The sequence below is a fragment of the Centroberyx gerrardi genome, chromosome 4, assembly GCF_048128805.1.
Source record: "Centroberyx gerrardi isolate f3 chromosome 4, fCenGer3.hap1.cur.20231027, whole genome shotgun sequence".
Taxonomy (NCBI): domain Eukaryota; kingdom Metazoa; phylum Chordata; class Actinopteri; order Beryciformes; family Berycidae; genus Centroberyx; species Centroberyx gerrardi.
The window spans coordinates 16561392-16578766 of NC_136000.1; the positions used below are offsets into that span (position 1 = coordinate 16561392).

A 17375-nucleotide genomic window follows, 5' to 3' on the forward strand; every position below is an offset into this window, starting at 1 on the left:
CGGGCAGCGTGCTTCCCTGCCTGTCTGCCTGATCATGAGAGGTGTGTGTGGCGTTGGCTCTGATCCGGGGGTAGAAGGCGAGCCTGTCTGGAACACAGAGACCTGAGGGGCCTATTCAAAGCAGGCCAGACAGCGCATTTAGTCACGGGACCCACAAACTCAAAGCAAACAGCACGCAATGTCACAGGAACCCGGGGCCAGCCAAACAAGCCGGCTGGCCACCACCGTAGTGATGAGAGAATGCCTCCGACAAGTAAACAGTCGAGAGATATCTGACAGCCGGAGCTGTTAACGGCCCCTGATAAGACCAGCAGAAGAGAGTGGGGTGAAAAAGAGAGGAGGAAACACCAGAAGAACAGCTGACACGCACAATAAGAGAAGAAATCCAGGCTGAAGCTGAAGGAAAGGGGAGAACGAAGTAAAGGGTAGACAGCGGGTGCGAAAAGAGGGAAGCAGTGACAGGGAAGGAAGGGAGGAATTACGAGGAAGGATGGGAGTGAAGACAGAGGAGGGATGAAAACAAGGGGAGGGGAGGGGAGGAGAGGGGAGGGGTGTGTTTTTCATACCCTTCAGGCCTGTGTGTTAGCGAGAGCTCGCCGTTGAGCTCGTATACTTGACATTTCTCTGACATTTCCCCTCAGCGCCCCTCCTCCCCACATGGCTCCTCAGTTAGGGCCTCTCCACGCATCACTGCCTCCCACTAAAAAGCACCCAGAACCTCTACTCCAATCTCCACTTCCCTACACAGCCACTCCCACCCACTTCCATCCAGCCACAAGTACAGCTTCGACCTGGCTTTGTTGCCATTGTATCAACATCCACCTCTGAGCGGACCGACTATCTAACACTATCTAATCTAACCCAAACTAAACTCACCATTCTAGCTGCGGTAGCGTTGTCTGAAACTGCATCTAGTGAGCGAACAAACATATGGAAGGAGGAGTTTTGTTGTGTTCCATGAGGCCTAGAAGGCCCAGAGGCTAGAGTAGTATACTAGGCAGACAGCACTCCCTCCCCATGTACTGTAATTAAAGAGGAGACTGGTCTGTATTGACTAGAAAACCACTGCATGCCCTTGAAGGAACATCTGTACCGGAGAAAAACAAGGCAATTATGCAGAGGGGTGGAGGGGAAAGGGAGGAATCTTAAGGGGGAAGGAGAGAGGTATAGACACATCTCGCCTTCAAAGAGAGAAAGAGACAGAGAGAGAGAGCAGGGGAAATCTCATCTCTGCATCAAGCCCTGAATATTAACAGACATCATAGAGCAGTTCTGTTGCTACTATCACCAAGCCTTGCTCTTGTCCTATTATTACTTCAGTTACTCCTCCTTTCTTTCCACTGTGTAGCTCCCTGAAGCCTTTATCTGCAGCCTTGAGACCTCAAGGCCCTCTGGATGAATGCATTTACCCTGACCTCTGTTTGGGCCTCAGAGAGGAGTGAACTGGTTCAAACAATAGTCTCGCTCTGCCCGATGTTACAAAACAACCGAGGGTTTCACTGCGAAACACTATATACTGTATCTATTGTTGGAAAAACAGATGTGACTTGAAGGTCATCGCTCAATATTTTACAAATACAGATAATTACACCCTCAAAACTGTACCATTTTGTAAATAAATACATTTAAGAAGCTCATTAAGCCAGACATTATTTTGTAAGCGTATTGTTTTGAATAATGAATAGCTTGTTTTGCATAAAAGTAAAAATGATCCTGAGGATGTCTAAAACATTTTCACAACAAAGATAGATCATCATATAAAACCAAGAAAAATCTTTTCATTCAATTGCCAATTGTATATGGCTCCAGCCATCAATCATCAGCATGCAGGAAGCTCCAGCAGTGCTCCTTGAAAATAAAATCAGTCAGCGAAATAGTGCATCCACAGAAAAACAAAAGCACAACAGTAAACACCATAGCTGTTCAGTGGAAACAGAAGTGGTCACTAAGGAAGGAAGAGAGGTTGATTTCCACTATTTGTTCTGAGGGTCTGGGGGAGGGAGGAGGGCGGTGTTTGAGACTCCCGACTGACCATGGGAGCTGTACACAGGTCTTCAATAGACGACGGCTGGGGGAACATTTTCCCACCATCGTTCCACGCTGATGAGAGGACAGGGGAGTTGACACTAAGCAGGAGCAGCAGCCATGTTTTCTTTGTCAGCTCCTCAGAGTCAAGGTCGACCTCATCTCCTTCACCAGGCAAAAACATGCATCTGCATACCTTTGATTCACACCACTGAGATATGGTAGACACAGTCTCCAGACAGAGAGAGAGAGAGAGAGACAGAGAGAGAGAGAAGCAGGCGCCCAGTCTCTCTCAAGCACCACAGTGTGTAAAAGTCTAGGCAAAACAAACAAATAAAGGGCAATAGTACACCTGGCCCATGCCGTGGCGCTGATATCTCCCTCTCACCCGCACATTAACTTCATCAGCATCTGCTAACTAGCACAACAAAGCAGCAAAACCAGCAAAACCAGCAAAAGGGCGCTGCCTTTCCCATTATATCTTGTCATGAACTGCTGATAAGTCTTCCATAGGTTACAACTACAGCTGATTTCTAAACTAATAATCACTGCTTTCATTTTAGCACATGGCTTGTTATTGAAATTCTCATAAAGATACACTATGAAATCATTAATTGATTAATTCATTGTCTTTATTAATGTCACTTAATTCTTTTTAAAATCTATTAATTACCTAATTACCTGTGCTGAATTGTGGCCATAACTCTTTCATCTGTTCAGATAAGATAAGGCATTGTGTGTTCTGTATTATGTGCAGTCAGTGAAGGAATGTGAACCTGATAAAAACACTGATGGTCCTTCTTCATTTGAAAAAATATTTTCTGTGACCCTTCCTTTCTGTGAACTTTGAAAAATTATTAATGACCCTCCCCTGGGCAGCCTATAGACCAAAAGTTAATGGATATATGGCCAAAGGAAGCAATCAGGTGCTCCGTATCTTTAAAACATTTGTATGATAAGCTATATAGACAAGATCAATATAAAATATAAACCAAGCAACGTGACCCAAAACCATAAACCCAAACACTGTTGTTTGGATTTTATGTCAGACAGGAACATTACATTTTCACATAAAGCCTGATCAGAGCTCTGTCTGCAATTCTGTCTGTGTCAAACAGGACAGGCTGTGAGGCTATATTACATAGGCTTACACAACTGCCCTCTAGTTTAGAACAGGCATGAGCCCAAGACAGCTGACCTGGGTGTCCCAATTTCTAATGCCTTCTCTCACTCTGACTTTTGAGAGAAAAAGAACGGTGAAGATGTGTAATGTTGCTACAAGCTGCTACACAAAGCATTAGCGCTGCACCAATGACTGAGAAAAAACTGGACAGACTATGCAGAACTGAATTGATATTGAAATTTCATCATTTAGAAATTACATGACCCTCCTCTGAACCGTTTAAGAAAATGCCTGACCCTGCCCATGGGCTGAAATTAAACAACGATGACCCTCCCCCAGGTTCCTCCATATACCCCCTTTCCATAAATTGCAAACGGTCCCTAAGGCAAATATTTAACTGACATGGTCCAGACAGGTAGACTAGCTCATTTCTTGGCAGAGCAACTTTAACCTCAACTGAGTATGCTTTTCTAATACCTGGTGCTCTATATTGCAGCCATCCCTCACTCCACAAATAGCCTGATCTAAAGACAAGGTCTCTATAATGAACAGAGAGGAAATGTTTGCACTGGCCCGTGGACAATCCTGCAGGCTGACGGAAATGAAGGAAAAACACCGCATAGATTCATGGGATTTGTTCGGCGAAGAAATGCACATTTTCGGAATGTTTGTGAGGCCGAAACCCACCTACCTAGATCAAAGACACATCGGCATTTACTTGTATCAGACGAGGGATGCAAAATATTGCACACATACTGATATTTTTAAATGAATTAAGCTACCTTAAATTAATTAAAAATTGAACACAAACAAATATCATGTTCTGCAGTGCATAAACAAATATCTTAATGAAATTAATACAGTCCCTGAACACTGCCCTTGCTTTATTCTACCTTGACGAGTCTCCGTTGAGACACAGTATGAAATAAAAAGCACCTGGATCTCAGGTTACCTTTCTGACAATGGTTGGAGGTCCAGCAGCGGTAGTCATAGTTGCCTTTGAACATGGTCCGTTGACACAGAGGGTTGTCCTGGCTGTTGATGCCTGGGCAGACGTCCCCGCACTCCTTGTACTGCGTATTTTCATTTTTGTTGTAGTCGGCGTCCATGATGAGGGACCAGTCCACCGAGTCCAGGTAGCAGAGCTCGGGGTTTTTCTCAATCCGGATGGTTCCTCGGGTGATGTTCCTCAGGTTGTACAGGCCGATGTCCTTCAGGCTGGTCATCTCGAAGATCACCAGGGCGTAGTTGTAGAAGAGGTTGCGCCCACGGATGACGCTCAAGTTGGGGAAGAGCGTGCTGAGGCTGTCCAGGCCCGAGACGCGGAACAGCAGCAGGTAGTCGGTGACGACGGTCAGCTTCGGGAAGCTGAGGGAGCGGAAGAGCTCCTGGTTGAGGTTGTTGGTCTTGTCGGAGATGAGGAGGATCTGCAGGTAGCCCTCCACCACCGTGCAGTTCTCCAGCCGCTTGAACTCGCTGATGTCATTACGGATGTCGATACTCGGGCCACAAACTGGAAGACACACAGAGAGAAAGGCCTTAAGTTGCATCCTCCATCTCTCAACATGGAACACATCATCCAAGAAAGCATTAGTGTTGGAAACTATACAAGAGAGTATTACAGAATTCCTTTTGTATTAAAAACGTATGTAATGCAGTATTTGGTAGTGTACATAGGCATTTATAGATTAGCATGTAGATTACTTTTGCCTAAAGATTTTAATTATAATAATCTTCTTGAAGCATATAATCCTGTTAGTCAAGATGGTAAGGCTGGCGCTTTGCGAGCAACACGTCATGTACTGTAAAAAAAAAAAAAAAAAAAAAAAAACCCAGACAGCATATAAATAATAAGCGGCTCCGAAAAATCTGCAGTGCTCGGCCAAGTTTTGTTTCTCACTACATTGTGTACAAAAAGTTATTGTTTGGTTTGAGTGTTTTCCTTCCTTGTTTGAGCGGAGTGATGGCCTGAAATGACACAGCCGTCTCAGGCAGACATTCTTATTCTAACAAGGGAGACGCATTATCGAGCAGGGTCAACCGAGGTGAATGCATTTTTAATATGGAGAAGGCTTGAGGAAACTGTCATTGAAGCATGGGTAAATATTTTCAGACAGCTTCTGTCTACATTATTTCAAATGTGGAATCCTCATTTGTCTGTAACAAAATGTTCTCCGTCACCTCGGATAACCCCCGCTTTTGAAAAAGCCATTCGTCTCTGCTCTGCATACAGAAAACAACACTTGAAACCACAGTGCCTGGAGCGTCCTCCGACACCACACACACGCACACACACACGCACACACACAGATGCACAACAAAGACACCATTTATTATTGATGACAATCATCTCTGCTTTTAATTGTGCCTGTCAATTACTACAGCTGGGAACTGATGATAGAGGATATTCTCATTATGTGACTATGCAGTAATGTAACAGCTGAAAAGGTGGAAAGCTCCTCTTCAAAAGGATGTAGAGCCATACAGATAAAACCAGTAAAATTCTCTTAAGATGCATCATGTAAAAGATTTATGAAACAATGAATGATTTATGTAATTACAAAATTGGCATATATTATAACCAACAGGTCGCATAATGTTTTGAAATGGCACCAAGAAGGTTCAACAATCTGCACAGGAAATGCCTTGACATATGAGCTCCTTGGCTAAACCTGTTATGTTCTTACAGAGGCTTAGGACGCCCTCGCAGTGAGCGGCACTGTCACAGGGCCTGTCCAATAAGACAAACAGTCATGTTTTCAACAACAGTCTTTGATCCTTGTCAAAACACTGTCTAACCAAGACTAAGGGATGGAGCAAAGAGCTAAACCGTTTCCAGCCCCATAATAACAACTGTACAACCAAAGCTTTCCTCTTAAATAGATTTGATCATAATGGTGAAATGGTTGTGGAAATCATACCAAAAAAATGTAAGTACCCTCTACTTGGCACATACTCAACCACAGGATGTGTATGTACTCTCAAAATGTTCCTAAGAGTAAATTAGATCCACTTCAGCAGTGACAAAAAAGCCTATGTTTGATGTTCTTTGTTCAAACTGCCAAAAATAGCAGGCGCATTGTTTATCAGGATGAATGGGCTATATTTGCTCCTGTCAGGGTGTTTCACTTCTCCAAATTTAGAACGGAAGTGATTACTCCAGCAGAAAATAGTATTTGCTTTCTCCAATCGACACCAATGCCCCTGGGCTCCACTTGTGAGCCATCGAGCTGCATGTCTTCTTTGTTTCATTGAGAATTTTCTTCCAGCTCCTCCAGCAGCCGGAGAGAGGGAGGAGGGGTGGAGCCACTCCAATACAAAGACTAATTTGTTTGTTAGTAAAGAGAAACTCTAGGCCTCACTTCCTGATGAAGGCATTAATAAAATCAGGGGGCGTCTGGCCAGAGAATGGAGGGGGAGCAGGGAGATACTGTGGCGAGGGAGAGATAAGGTTTCTGCCAAGCGTAGCTATCTGAGGCCGTCCTATTGGTGTAAAACCACAGGTGACAAACACAAACCACTAAATGAGTCAAACGTATTACTGGGTGTTGAAATTACTGAACGGATATTCCTGCGCTTTGTAGCAAAAAGACAGTTCCCTAGGTTTAATTTTCTGTTTTCAATATATTTTCTATTGAAATTCATTTAATTTTCACTTTAAAATTTATGAAATGAAAGAAAGGCAGAAAGAAAGAAAAAAGAAAGAAAGGAAGAAAGAAAGGAAGAAAGAACAGAAAGAAAGCAAACCCCTCCTGTTTGTGATTCCCTTGTTCTACTCATTAGGTATTCCTGCACTTTATAGCAAAAAGTCTAGTTTAAATTTTTTGTTTTCAATATATTTTCTATTGAAATTAATTTAAGTTTCACTTGAAATGAAAGAAAGGCAGAAAGAAAGAAAGCAAGAAAGAAAGCAAAAAGAAAGAAAGCAAAAGAAAGCAAGAAAGAAAGAAAGAAAGAACAGAAAGAAAGGAAACCCCTCCTGTTTGTGATTCCCTTGCTCTACTCATTAGGTATTTCCGCACTTCATAGCAAAAAGACAGTTCCCGTGTCTAGTTTTAATTTTCTGTTTTCAATATATTATCTATTGAAATTCATTTTAGTTTCACTTTTTTTTCACGAATTTATGAAATTAAAGAAAGAAAGAAAGAGAGAAAGAAAGCAAGAAAGGAAAGAGAGAAAGAAAGAAAGGAAGAAAGCAAGAAAGAAAGCAAGAAAGAAAGAAAGAGAGAAAGAAAGAAAGAAAGGAAGAAAGCAAGAAAGGAAAGAGAAAGAAAGAAAGGAAGAAAGCAAGAAAGAAAGCAAGAAAGAAAGAAAGAGAGAAAGAAAGAAAGGAAGAAAGCAAGAAAGAAAGAAAGAAAGAAAGAAAGAGAGAAAGAAAGAAAGGAAGGAAACCCCTCCTCTTTGTGATTCCCTTGTTCTACTCATTAGGCATGTTAAGTACCAGGAATTCCAATCATTTCCTTGGAAAAGGATTGAGTCGGCTGCTGCCTCAAGCTAAGCCTCCAGGCTTCTCTGAGTCTTGCTAGTCAATCCATTTGTTATGAGGGCAATAATGCTTAAATAAGGTTTAGATAGCAAAACCTTTATTCATTATTACACAAACAGGAACAAGTGGAGAGAAATGGAAGCACTGACAAGAACGGCCCTAAGACTGATGTGTATATTTCAGCGCCTGTGTACGGCTTGTGTCCACAAAGAGGGATAAGCCCTCGTCGATGTGTCTCTCTCTCCCTCCTGTCTCTCTTTGCTCTTCACACTGCTGAGTAAACACACATATCTCCACAGTGTAATGGGATCCATCGGCTCATGTTTATGATTGATAAACCTTGCCCTGGCCCTCCACGGAAATGTCATCACACAAATGCATACACCCACACACGCATGCACACACACACACACACACAGGCACCACCACACATACATACAATCAAAAGTGAGCCTGTGTTAGAGCCAGCACTCCTAAAGATCATTATTTAGCCAAATACCATTTTTCTATAACATATATGGAAATAAAATATTTTACATTGAAATGCCTTAATCTTAGCTTTGACTGACGTTAGACTTTCAGATTATACTACATCCCGAAGCATGTGCATAAAACCTGCACCTTTAGACCAGATGTAGTGCTGTTTATCGGAGGCCACAGAGAGAGCATTCTGGGAAAGGACGTAATTGTATCATTTTCCGGCCATCCAGCTGTAAACCCCAGGAAGGTTATTAGGAAGAGGAAGCCATTCCTGCCTCTGAGCTTTAATGTGATGGAGTGCAGCGCCAAGGCTGAACCTTATCATATTAAAGAACCCGCTAGTTCCTGTCCATCAAAACGCATTAGAGCCCTCTGTCCCGTGTGTTTGAAGCGTGGTCTAGAAGTATCTGTGATGGCTTTCCTCAAATGTCTATATCTCACATGAAAGAGGCTGCTCAAATGTCACGTCTCACATTTGATGTCATCCTCCCTCTAACAACATGTAAAAGCCAGGGCTTTGTATTGAGAAGTGATAGCTATTAATGCGCACTGAAGGTGTCAGAAGATATGTAAATGTGTCAGAAATGTCAAAATGCTGGATTCTTCCAACGGGATCTCAGGTTTTCCACTAGTTCATGGGCATTTGTGCTGAAAAAACAATCAAGAAACATCTGCTTTCATGTAGATAAGAGATGGATATAGATGTATATGATACAAAAAAAAATGCTACACAGCAAACAGTTTCCGCTATTGCATAATGAAATGCGTAATCATTCAAAAAAGGAAATGATCAAGAAAAGCGTCACGTTTAGAACCGGTATCAAATTTGAATCATCAAAACCATTTATCGGCATAAAAAAAAAATGTCCACTGATATCCAGTTGTAGTTACAGCAGTGAGGGAGCTGGTCACTTCCTAGTCGTATCCCTTCACACCTGCCACCTCAACTGGCCCTAATCCCCCGCATACTGGAAGTCATCTGACCAGCGATCTGGTGGGCCACTTCCCCTCGGTGGACCTCACTTCAAACACTCTGGCTCAGATATCACACCCCAAACAGTAATACTACACTCCCCACCATGACAACTCTCACACAAAGACTCTCTCTCTCTCTCTCTCTCTCTACTTGAGGGAAGAGGGGGCAGTAACACAGTCACACATACCTGCCAACTTTTACGATATTTTACTGTCAAATTTGAAGTGCTTGTGCTCTCAGATCACATTTACACACCACTTGCACCTCAGAGTTTTCTGTTACTCTTCTCTTGGACAGTTTGGGGTGCAGTGACATATTCCCAAACACATGTATTCTCTGTTACAACAATTACAACCAAAGATGTAATGACTGGATGAAAAACGTGCAATAATGAAATGATTTCTCTGAAGATTCTGGAATTCCTCTCAGATTCTGGAGACACTTTAACTTTAGAGAATATTCTTCATGCTGATGAATCCTCCGTTCAGGACGGATCCACACTCAGTTTGTGATGAACAGCGTTCAGTTGATACAGCGAGTGCCATCCATTAGAAGAGCTAACATTTGCAATCATCTCACAAATTGTACAATACTCCACGGGCTATTAAGCCGGCAGCCCATGAAGATGTATGTGTGGTTGGCCAGAGACTGCATATGAGCAAATCCAATGACGGGCCACTTGAAATAAAGTGTTTAATTAAGCATTGTAAACCTCAGCTGGCAGCCTGGAGGAGCCGTAGGACAGCGTTTGACTGCACTCTCACAAACTAGCCCAGTGACACACTTTCACATCCTTACACAGGGGCACGCCACTGACTCAGGCTGTCACGCTGAGTCCTGCTGCAGTACGCAGAGAGCTGCACACAACGCTCCCTCTCTCTCGCACACACACACACACGAACACACGGACACACACACACCATAGGGCTATGAACACCGACTACACTTTCTCGCCGGGGGTGAGACAAGGCATTCCAGCATCACCGCTCCATCAGCCGAGGCAGGATTGGGGGATGGGCAGAGCATCATGCAGAGAGAGAGAGCGAGAGAGAGAGAGAGAGAGAGAGAGAGAGAGAGAGAGAGAGAGCGAGAGAGGGAGAGAGAGAGAGTAACCATGTAGCCCTATAGTCACGAGATGGAGTGGGGAGCCTTGGAGTCAGAGAGGCAGCGTACACATCTGAGTCACTCGCCCCATCACGAGGAGTGCTGTACTGCAACATGCTGTACCCAACGGGGGGGGGGGAGGTGGACGGGCTGCCTGTCAAAAGCAGAGCTATAGCTTTCTGACTTTCCCCTCATTTACGCCGCCGTCCGCCATTCAAGTTTCCAGGAGCGACATGTCCTCTCATGAATAACTGAGCAGGAACGCCGGTGTGTCCTCATGGAACAGGACAGAGGGTGCCTGTACTCGCACAACCCCTGCACCAATGTTGCCGGTGACATGTCTATTTATAAACGAGACTCTAATAGTAGTGGTGCCAAGTGATGAAGTTAAGTGTGAGGGCGCATCAGCCTGCACTGCCGGGCCGTCAAGAGGCCGCCCGCGTGAACAGCAAAAGCCAATGAAACAGTTCACAAACTCTCTACTCTTCCAATCAACAAAACCATGTCTGTTTCCCTGGCAAGTGTATTTTTGCACATTCTATTTCGAAAAACACCAAGTCTCTCTCTCTCTCTCTCTTTTAGAGACTTGTTTGCTGCATACTTGGAAGCCATGGCATGGAAAGTTTACTGTGGTGAGAGTTAAAAGGGAGCTTAATTACATTTTATTGGCGTGGACAGATTATTAAAACGAACAGAGCAAAAAAGTTTTCAACCCCTAATGGAGCTCTTGTTACGGCCTGGATATCTGTTACTTTCCATCTTTCTTTCTTTCTTTCTTTCTGCATCTGCAAGCGATGATAGAACCTGGAAATTCTGACCTTCCAGCCCAGTGAAGTGAACATCAGCCCCAAGTAATAAATTGGGGAAACCCATCCCTGTCCTGATATTCACCATGGTCTTTGTCTTTGAACTCTTTGTCCTGTAAATCTAGAAGCTCAAGGTTCAAGAGTAGCCACTTTTCTCCCGCCCCCCCAAATGCGTTCATGGGTGTCTCCCTCGCTCAGCAGGGTGCAGAGAAACGCACCCCCACGTGATTCTGGTCAGACCGCTGGTCAATAGGACTGAATTAAGTTTTTCTTCCATTTGAATGCTAATAGAGGTCAGTCTCATGTCTGCTTCCCATGTCAAATTATCTTTACCATCCCACGTCTCTTCTAAGGATACAGACAGACTCATTAAGGTCATGTGACGGCGGTAACGTAAACACAAACACACAAATCACACCAATATCCCATGAGAAGCAGCCACACATAGGCCTAATCTTTGGGTTCAAGGTGGGTTTACTGACTACCATGCAACTGATGATGAGCTGCTAGTGTTTGGCCCAGCATAGCAACACATGAAATATCCAATGCTGCAATTGGTCATGTCTTTATCAGTCCAATTAGTGAATGAGGAACAGAGTTTTGAACTAAAAACCTCACTTTTCTTGTTATGTAAATCATATTCCTCTCCATGTTTAAAGTATAAACAAATAATGATGAGCTTATTTATTTTACAAATGTTATAGTCTAATTCATAAACCTATTTTTTAGTTTTACTGAGCTAAATATGTAGTTCATAGGCAAATAGCAAGGCTTTACTAAATCACCTATATAATCCAGTTTGTCTTGGCCTAATGTTTTTTCAGGACAGATTCAGATGCAGTCCTTGTTAGTGTCTTTGGCTCAACGTGGTATTTAGTCTGAAAGATTCCACTAAGCAGCTTAAAACATGATCAATGAGCAGTTACAGAAACTAATTCTAATGGCTAAATATAATGTCAAGTGACCAAAAGAAGAAGCAACTAATAAAGTGACCACTGTTTCTCCTGACCCTCACTGTCTTCCCTCTTGCAGAGTTGTTCTATTTTAGCTTTTGCCAAAAAACAAGCATGGTTTGGGCTGCTCTTTTACATCCAGTAGATTGGATAAAATTAGGTTATTTTAGATTAGTTTAGATTAGATTAGAAAACTTAAACGAAGCATATATTAACGCATTCTGAATTTCAAATCTTAAAACAGCACTGAAAAGATCATAGCAACAGCAAGAAAATTGATAGAAGCTTAACATATTACATGGTTACAGTCACATTAGAGATGTGAAATGTGGTTTAGCTTCAGGAAATTCCATTAATAATAGTTAATACAGTCACACCATTTGACTACTGAAATGTGTAAAAAGTAGGCAAACACACCTCATGCTGCTGATTAAATGGAAAGCCCAACAAGGGAAATAAAGTTTTTTGTTTTTTAAAAAGCTGTGAAAAGTAACCTCACCTGCTCCTCAGTGTTTGCTGTGAATTTACATTTTAAAGAATGAGTAGACCTGCCTAGACCTTACTGCTGAAAATGCCCTTCATTAGAATCATTTGCCTAGAATTCAAATTTTTAGTATTACTTTTTGTTTCCTGGATTTGTTTTTATGCAAAGTGCCAAATCATATTTCCTTTTCTTTAGTGTGGAATAGCATGGGATCAGGGATGGGGAGTAAACCCATCCAAACTCTGTTTACCCACCTTTTTAGGCTGACAGAATTATGTATTACATAATTTTATAACTAGAACAGATCATAGTGAACAGGGTTAGATGTCAATTAAGTGAAGATAGTGTCTTTTATGGAGGGGTGGGGGTAAACGAATGCCTCTCAGAAAACAGAAGTGTTTTTTGTTCATATTGGTGATTGTTTGCCTTACGATGATCGATTAGGCTACTATTTACCCACCTTTCTGTTTACCACTATATCACTACATGGTCTTTAATAAAAAGGGAAGATTTTGTCTCATCTAGGCGATGTTCATGCGCAGCAACGCCACACTACGACATGCAAAATGGCCACATGGTCGTAGTAACCTTCACCACTGGTCCATGGATTCATCCTCCGGTTTCAGGATGTCTAATGTGAAGATTATGTCGACATGTGCTCGGTATCTCTCTCTCTTTCTGAACAAACAACCAAGCTTTATCAAATGATATGGGTTATTCTACATAAACTCATAATTCAGCCTTGATTAAATGTGAGTCCACCTAATGACTGATACCGCATGGTCTTCTTTAATATAGCCTGTATAAGTAACAAGCAGACATCGGTGCCCTATTAAGTGCAGCAGCCTTATCATATTGAAAAACAGAGTCCTAATACATGGATATTTGACCTTATAAGAATTTTTATAAATAACGTTTGGAATAAATGTTAACAAATGTTGCTCCGACGCAGTACAGGCATGAGAAGAGCAAAATGAAATCTTTGCTTTATGAAAGGCTATTATAGACTACAGAAACGATTTACACACATATATTAACCTTTTACAAAACATTATAAAAATACTTACCCTCTCCATATGCGGACCATATGCAGATAGTGGAGACAGACAGCATCAGACCCCAAAACAAGGTCGGGCTACCCCTCTGTGTCTCAGATCTCATATTCCTGTTTCTGGAAATTATTCTCCTCTCAAAAAAACAAAAAAAAGAAAAGGAAATAACTTGATGAGGCTCTTAAAAAGGAGCCTTATTAAGAAAAAAGAGCAAAAAAAAAAAAGTGTGGTCTATATAGCCCCGAACAGGCTACTCTCTGGTAGCCTAGAAATGCGTGGTTGCTCGTCTATCAGTGCTTGCTCCAAAAAAGATATATATAACTTGTTATTATAGGGAATTCCTTTGAAGAAAACAAAAAACAAAAAATATGCTAAAACAGTTTGTTATTTTTGCCAAGCACACAATACTTTGACGTCGGCTGGCAGGACGCACAAGCCACTGATTTTACTGGATAGATGATGGTAATCCCCATCTTCAGTCTCCATCTCTTGAAAACACCAGTATGCGTACAGTGCGAGCGGGCCTGGTAGTAGTAGTAATAATAATAATAATAATAATAGACTAGACGTTTATTATTATTATACCACCACAATAATAATCCCAATGTCGCTCGCAATAATTCCCCGTGTGAATGACTGTATATGAGGGAGGGGGGGTAGGTTGCTGGTAGAAAACACGTCCAGATCCACAGGGGTGGTGGCTGGGAGGATGAAAAATGAATGAAAAACCTTTTTGCCTATGCCATTCAGCCAGCACAGGCACTCGATCCCCAGCAAAAGAATCCCGGCCTGGACAGAAAATCGTTTTCAACCAATTTTCCACCCCCTCGGCTCGGACTTATCTTTGCCGTCAGTCGGATTTGCAGCTGAAAGAAAATACCAGACTTGTGCCACGCAAGAGAATGGGTCTCCAGCTCCAGCTAGACGACCTCGGCTAGGGTGGAGGGAGAATACTTTACGTCCAAGGAGTTGCCCTTTAGAGTTTTTTTCATCCTCTGGGGGGTGGGGGGGGGAATACAAACGAAAAACAAAAACAACAACTCCGGTCGCATGCAGCTCAAGAGGCAGAAATCCTACGGCTTGCCCTCGGTTAAGTCGGCTGTGTGTCTCCGCTCCTCCGTGGAATCACTGCTGTAAACAAGAGTCGGCTTCTCTCACACAGAAACACATAGTGCTACGGATAAGGTGGCGGAAAGCCTGAGAGAAAAGCCGGAGTGGATTAAATCCGGGATTCCCAAACCCCTTTCAGATCCAGGACGACTCCCCCTCCTCCTCCTCCTCCTCTCCGCCCAAACAAGATGCACATTAGACCACAGACCCCCCAGGAGGGTGTTGCAGGGAACCCCCCTTTCTGAAAGGATTTATGCTATGTTGTTATGATTTTATATCGAGTTATACGGTCTGTACTGTGGGTGGGGAGGCATCAGGGTAGAGAGTGAAATCCCTGATCATTCTGATACAACTTGGGAAGATATACTATTCCTCTTTTTGCCTGGGACCCCCTGCACCCCATCCCACCAAGGATCCAGAGGGGTTCCCAAGCCTTTTCATGTCAAGGACCCCAGTTAGATTACAGAAGCCCATTTGATACAATTTGGTAGGGGAGACCAGGGATAGTTGTAACATTTTTCACATTTCTGACCTCGCTCATCTGAGTTAAATCTGGCGTCAACTTCTTACATCTGTGTGTTACAAAACTGAACATCTCCAAGGCAAATAGCAAAGAAGTTATATATATAAGACAGGATGAGAAATTACATTACATTACATCCTTCCCCACACCCACCCTGTGTTGTGTAGTTATAGGCAGTAGGGAAACCATTCCTGTTCTCCCCTACTGTTAGGAACGCCATTTGAGAAGATGTTTTGTTTAGATGTGCCTTTACATAAATAATACATAATTGTCCATATAAAAGGTGAGGAGGCAACAATGAGGGCAATGGAACCTATGAATTAAACAGCCATTCTTATACAATTTCTTATACATTTATGGGGAGTGAAATAATGATGAAGTTAAACTAGGCTTTATCTCTTTTTTTTTATCCTGGGGACCCCACAAGGACCTCTGGTGGTCCTCGGGTCCCACTTTGGGAACCACTGGACTAAACTACAGTATACCAATTTGGTTTGGAGAGACTGTGGGAATCTAACATCACTTATAAATGATCTTTAATAACAGTTGTATTTCTTGTTTGTTTGTTTTTTTAGGGATGATCTAGGCTGTATCTTACCTAAGGTTATAAAACCAGTTTTGAATTAGCCCATTGATTTCATGTTTGGAGTTTTATCAATGAGCTATATATAGGCCTATAGGCCTGTGGTTCCCAAATTGGGGGTTGGGGACTCCCAGTGGTCATTGAGAGGTGTCCAGAGGTCCCCCAAGCAACATAAGGAGTAGTTCAATTTTATTATTTATTTTATTTTATTTTATAGAAGTTAGCCCAATGGGAGCACAGAAGAATGACTAAGAAGGACTATTCGGATTAGTTTCTCTCCACTGTTTCCTAACCTGCAAACTGTACAGTACAAACTCTGTATCAAATCATGTATCATTCAGATGAGGGACACATTCTTACCAAACTGGGATCAGTGGCCTAACAACATTTCTTTTTAGAGGCCCTTGACATGAAAAGGTGATATAAATGATCTATAATCGAAGATTGTAGATATTTTTTTCTTGTTACAGATCATGTGCTGTAGGCTATAACTTGCCTAATGTTGTGAAATCAGTTTTGAGTTAGCCTACTATCTCAAATTGGGAGTTGTTGAATTAGCCACACATAGGCCTAGGCTATTAAATATAGATAGGAGCATCCAGAAAGTGATTTAACAACCATTCTGTTTATTTTGTTATTCAATTCAACATCAAAAGTAAGAATACAACAATGATTGTAACCATGCTACTTTAAAGCAACTTAATTTGTTACAGCATTTAGTGAAAAATACAGCCCCAATTTAATCAAATATTCTATATAACTACAAGGGAAATTTGTAGACTGTTTTTTTTTGTCTTCCATGGGCTTTAGTCATTTTGTTGTGGGCCATGGAGGAATAATGCTATCAAAGGAAGTTGGCCTTGCTTGTTAGCAAAAAAAATAAATAAAAATGTTTGTTTTTTAGACCTTAGGCCTACTTGCTTATGAGGTGAAGTGAAGAGGGCCACTTTCAACCCTTCAGTCCCATGCAGTCTATTTTGTGCACTGGTGCTGTACGATAGGTTACGCTCCGGACACCACCGTCACAGGCCCAAAGCAAAATCTGACATGGAGCTTCATTCAAGTGTGTGGACAGGACTGCTAGGCCCGCATTTATCATTCATTCATCCGATACATCCAGCAGGGCCAGCGCAGAGGAATGGGCGTCGCTATACTGTAAGTCTGTAGCCATATGTGACTCTTACTGCAGTTTTATTAATAGAACCGGTCATGCAGGTGCATTCGACCAGGCACATGCCATGCAATTGTGGTTCACTGCTGTTGAGATATTGAGGATTTCAAAACTTATAAAGACTTTTAATTCCTTTCATTTTCAGATGGGTAGTTTTTTTTTTTGTATAGTAGGCCTATGCTGCACTACTGTTGAAACTCACTTGAATATTAAGCGATTTTCCCGAAGTAGAAGCTGCAAAGAATTTGTTTAGTCGAGAATTGAAAGTGGTAGTTTTGAAAACATAACAGGGGTAAATGTCCAAGTAGGCTACGACATTTTATTAACAGATTATCAGAAACCTTTCGTATAGACTGTCCCTACATTTGGTAAATAGTGACCTCTCTGTTTCTTGGTCTGGTAAATGTTGTGGGCTTACACTCATCCCAGGAATGTTGTGATGATTCTTTTTTCAATAACGTTTCTGAATAAATTTTTTAGTTAAAATAGAGGAAGCGGC

At 42.1% G+C, this 17375-nt stretch overlaps 1 protein-coding gene across 1 annotated transcript in view; it reads right to left on the minus strand.

The window, feature by feature from the left end:
• igf1ra (insulin-like growth factor 1a receptor) overlaps positions 1-13707 on the minus strand; it is a 79070-nt gene extending 65363 nt beyond the window's left edge. Inside the window, exons 1-2 of the mRNA XM_078282842.1 lie at positions 13505-13707; positions 4101-4661 (exon numbers count right to left, since the gene is read on the minus strand). Coding sequence (XP_078138968.1) covers positions 4101-4661; positions 13505-13598 — 655 coding nt within the window. The 5' untranslated portion in view covers positions 13599-13707. The remainder of the gene's footprint in view (positions 1-4100; positions 4662-13504) is intronic.
• Positions 13708-17375: the final 3668 nt, after the last annotated feature.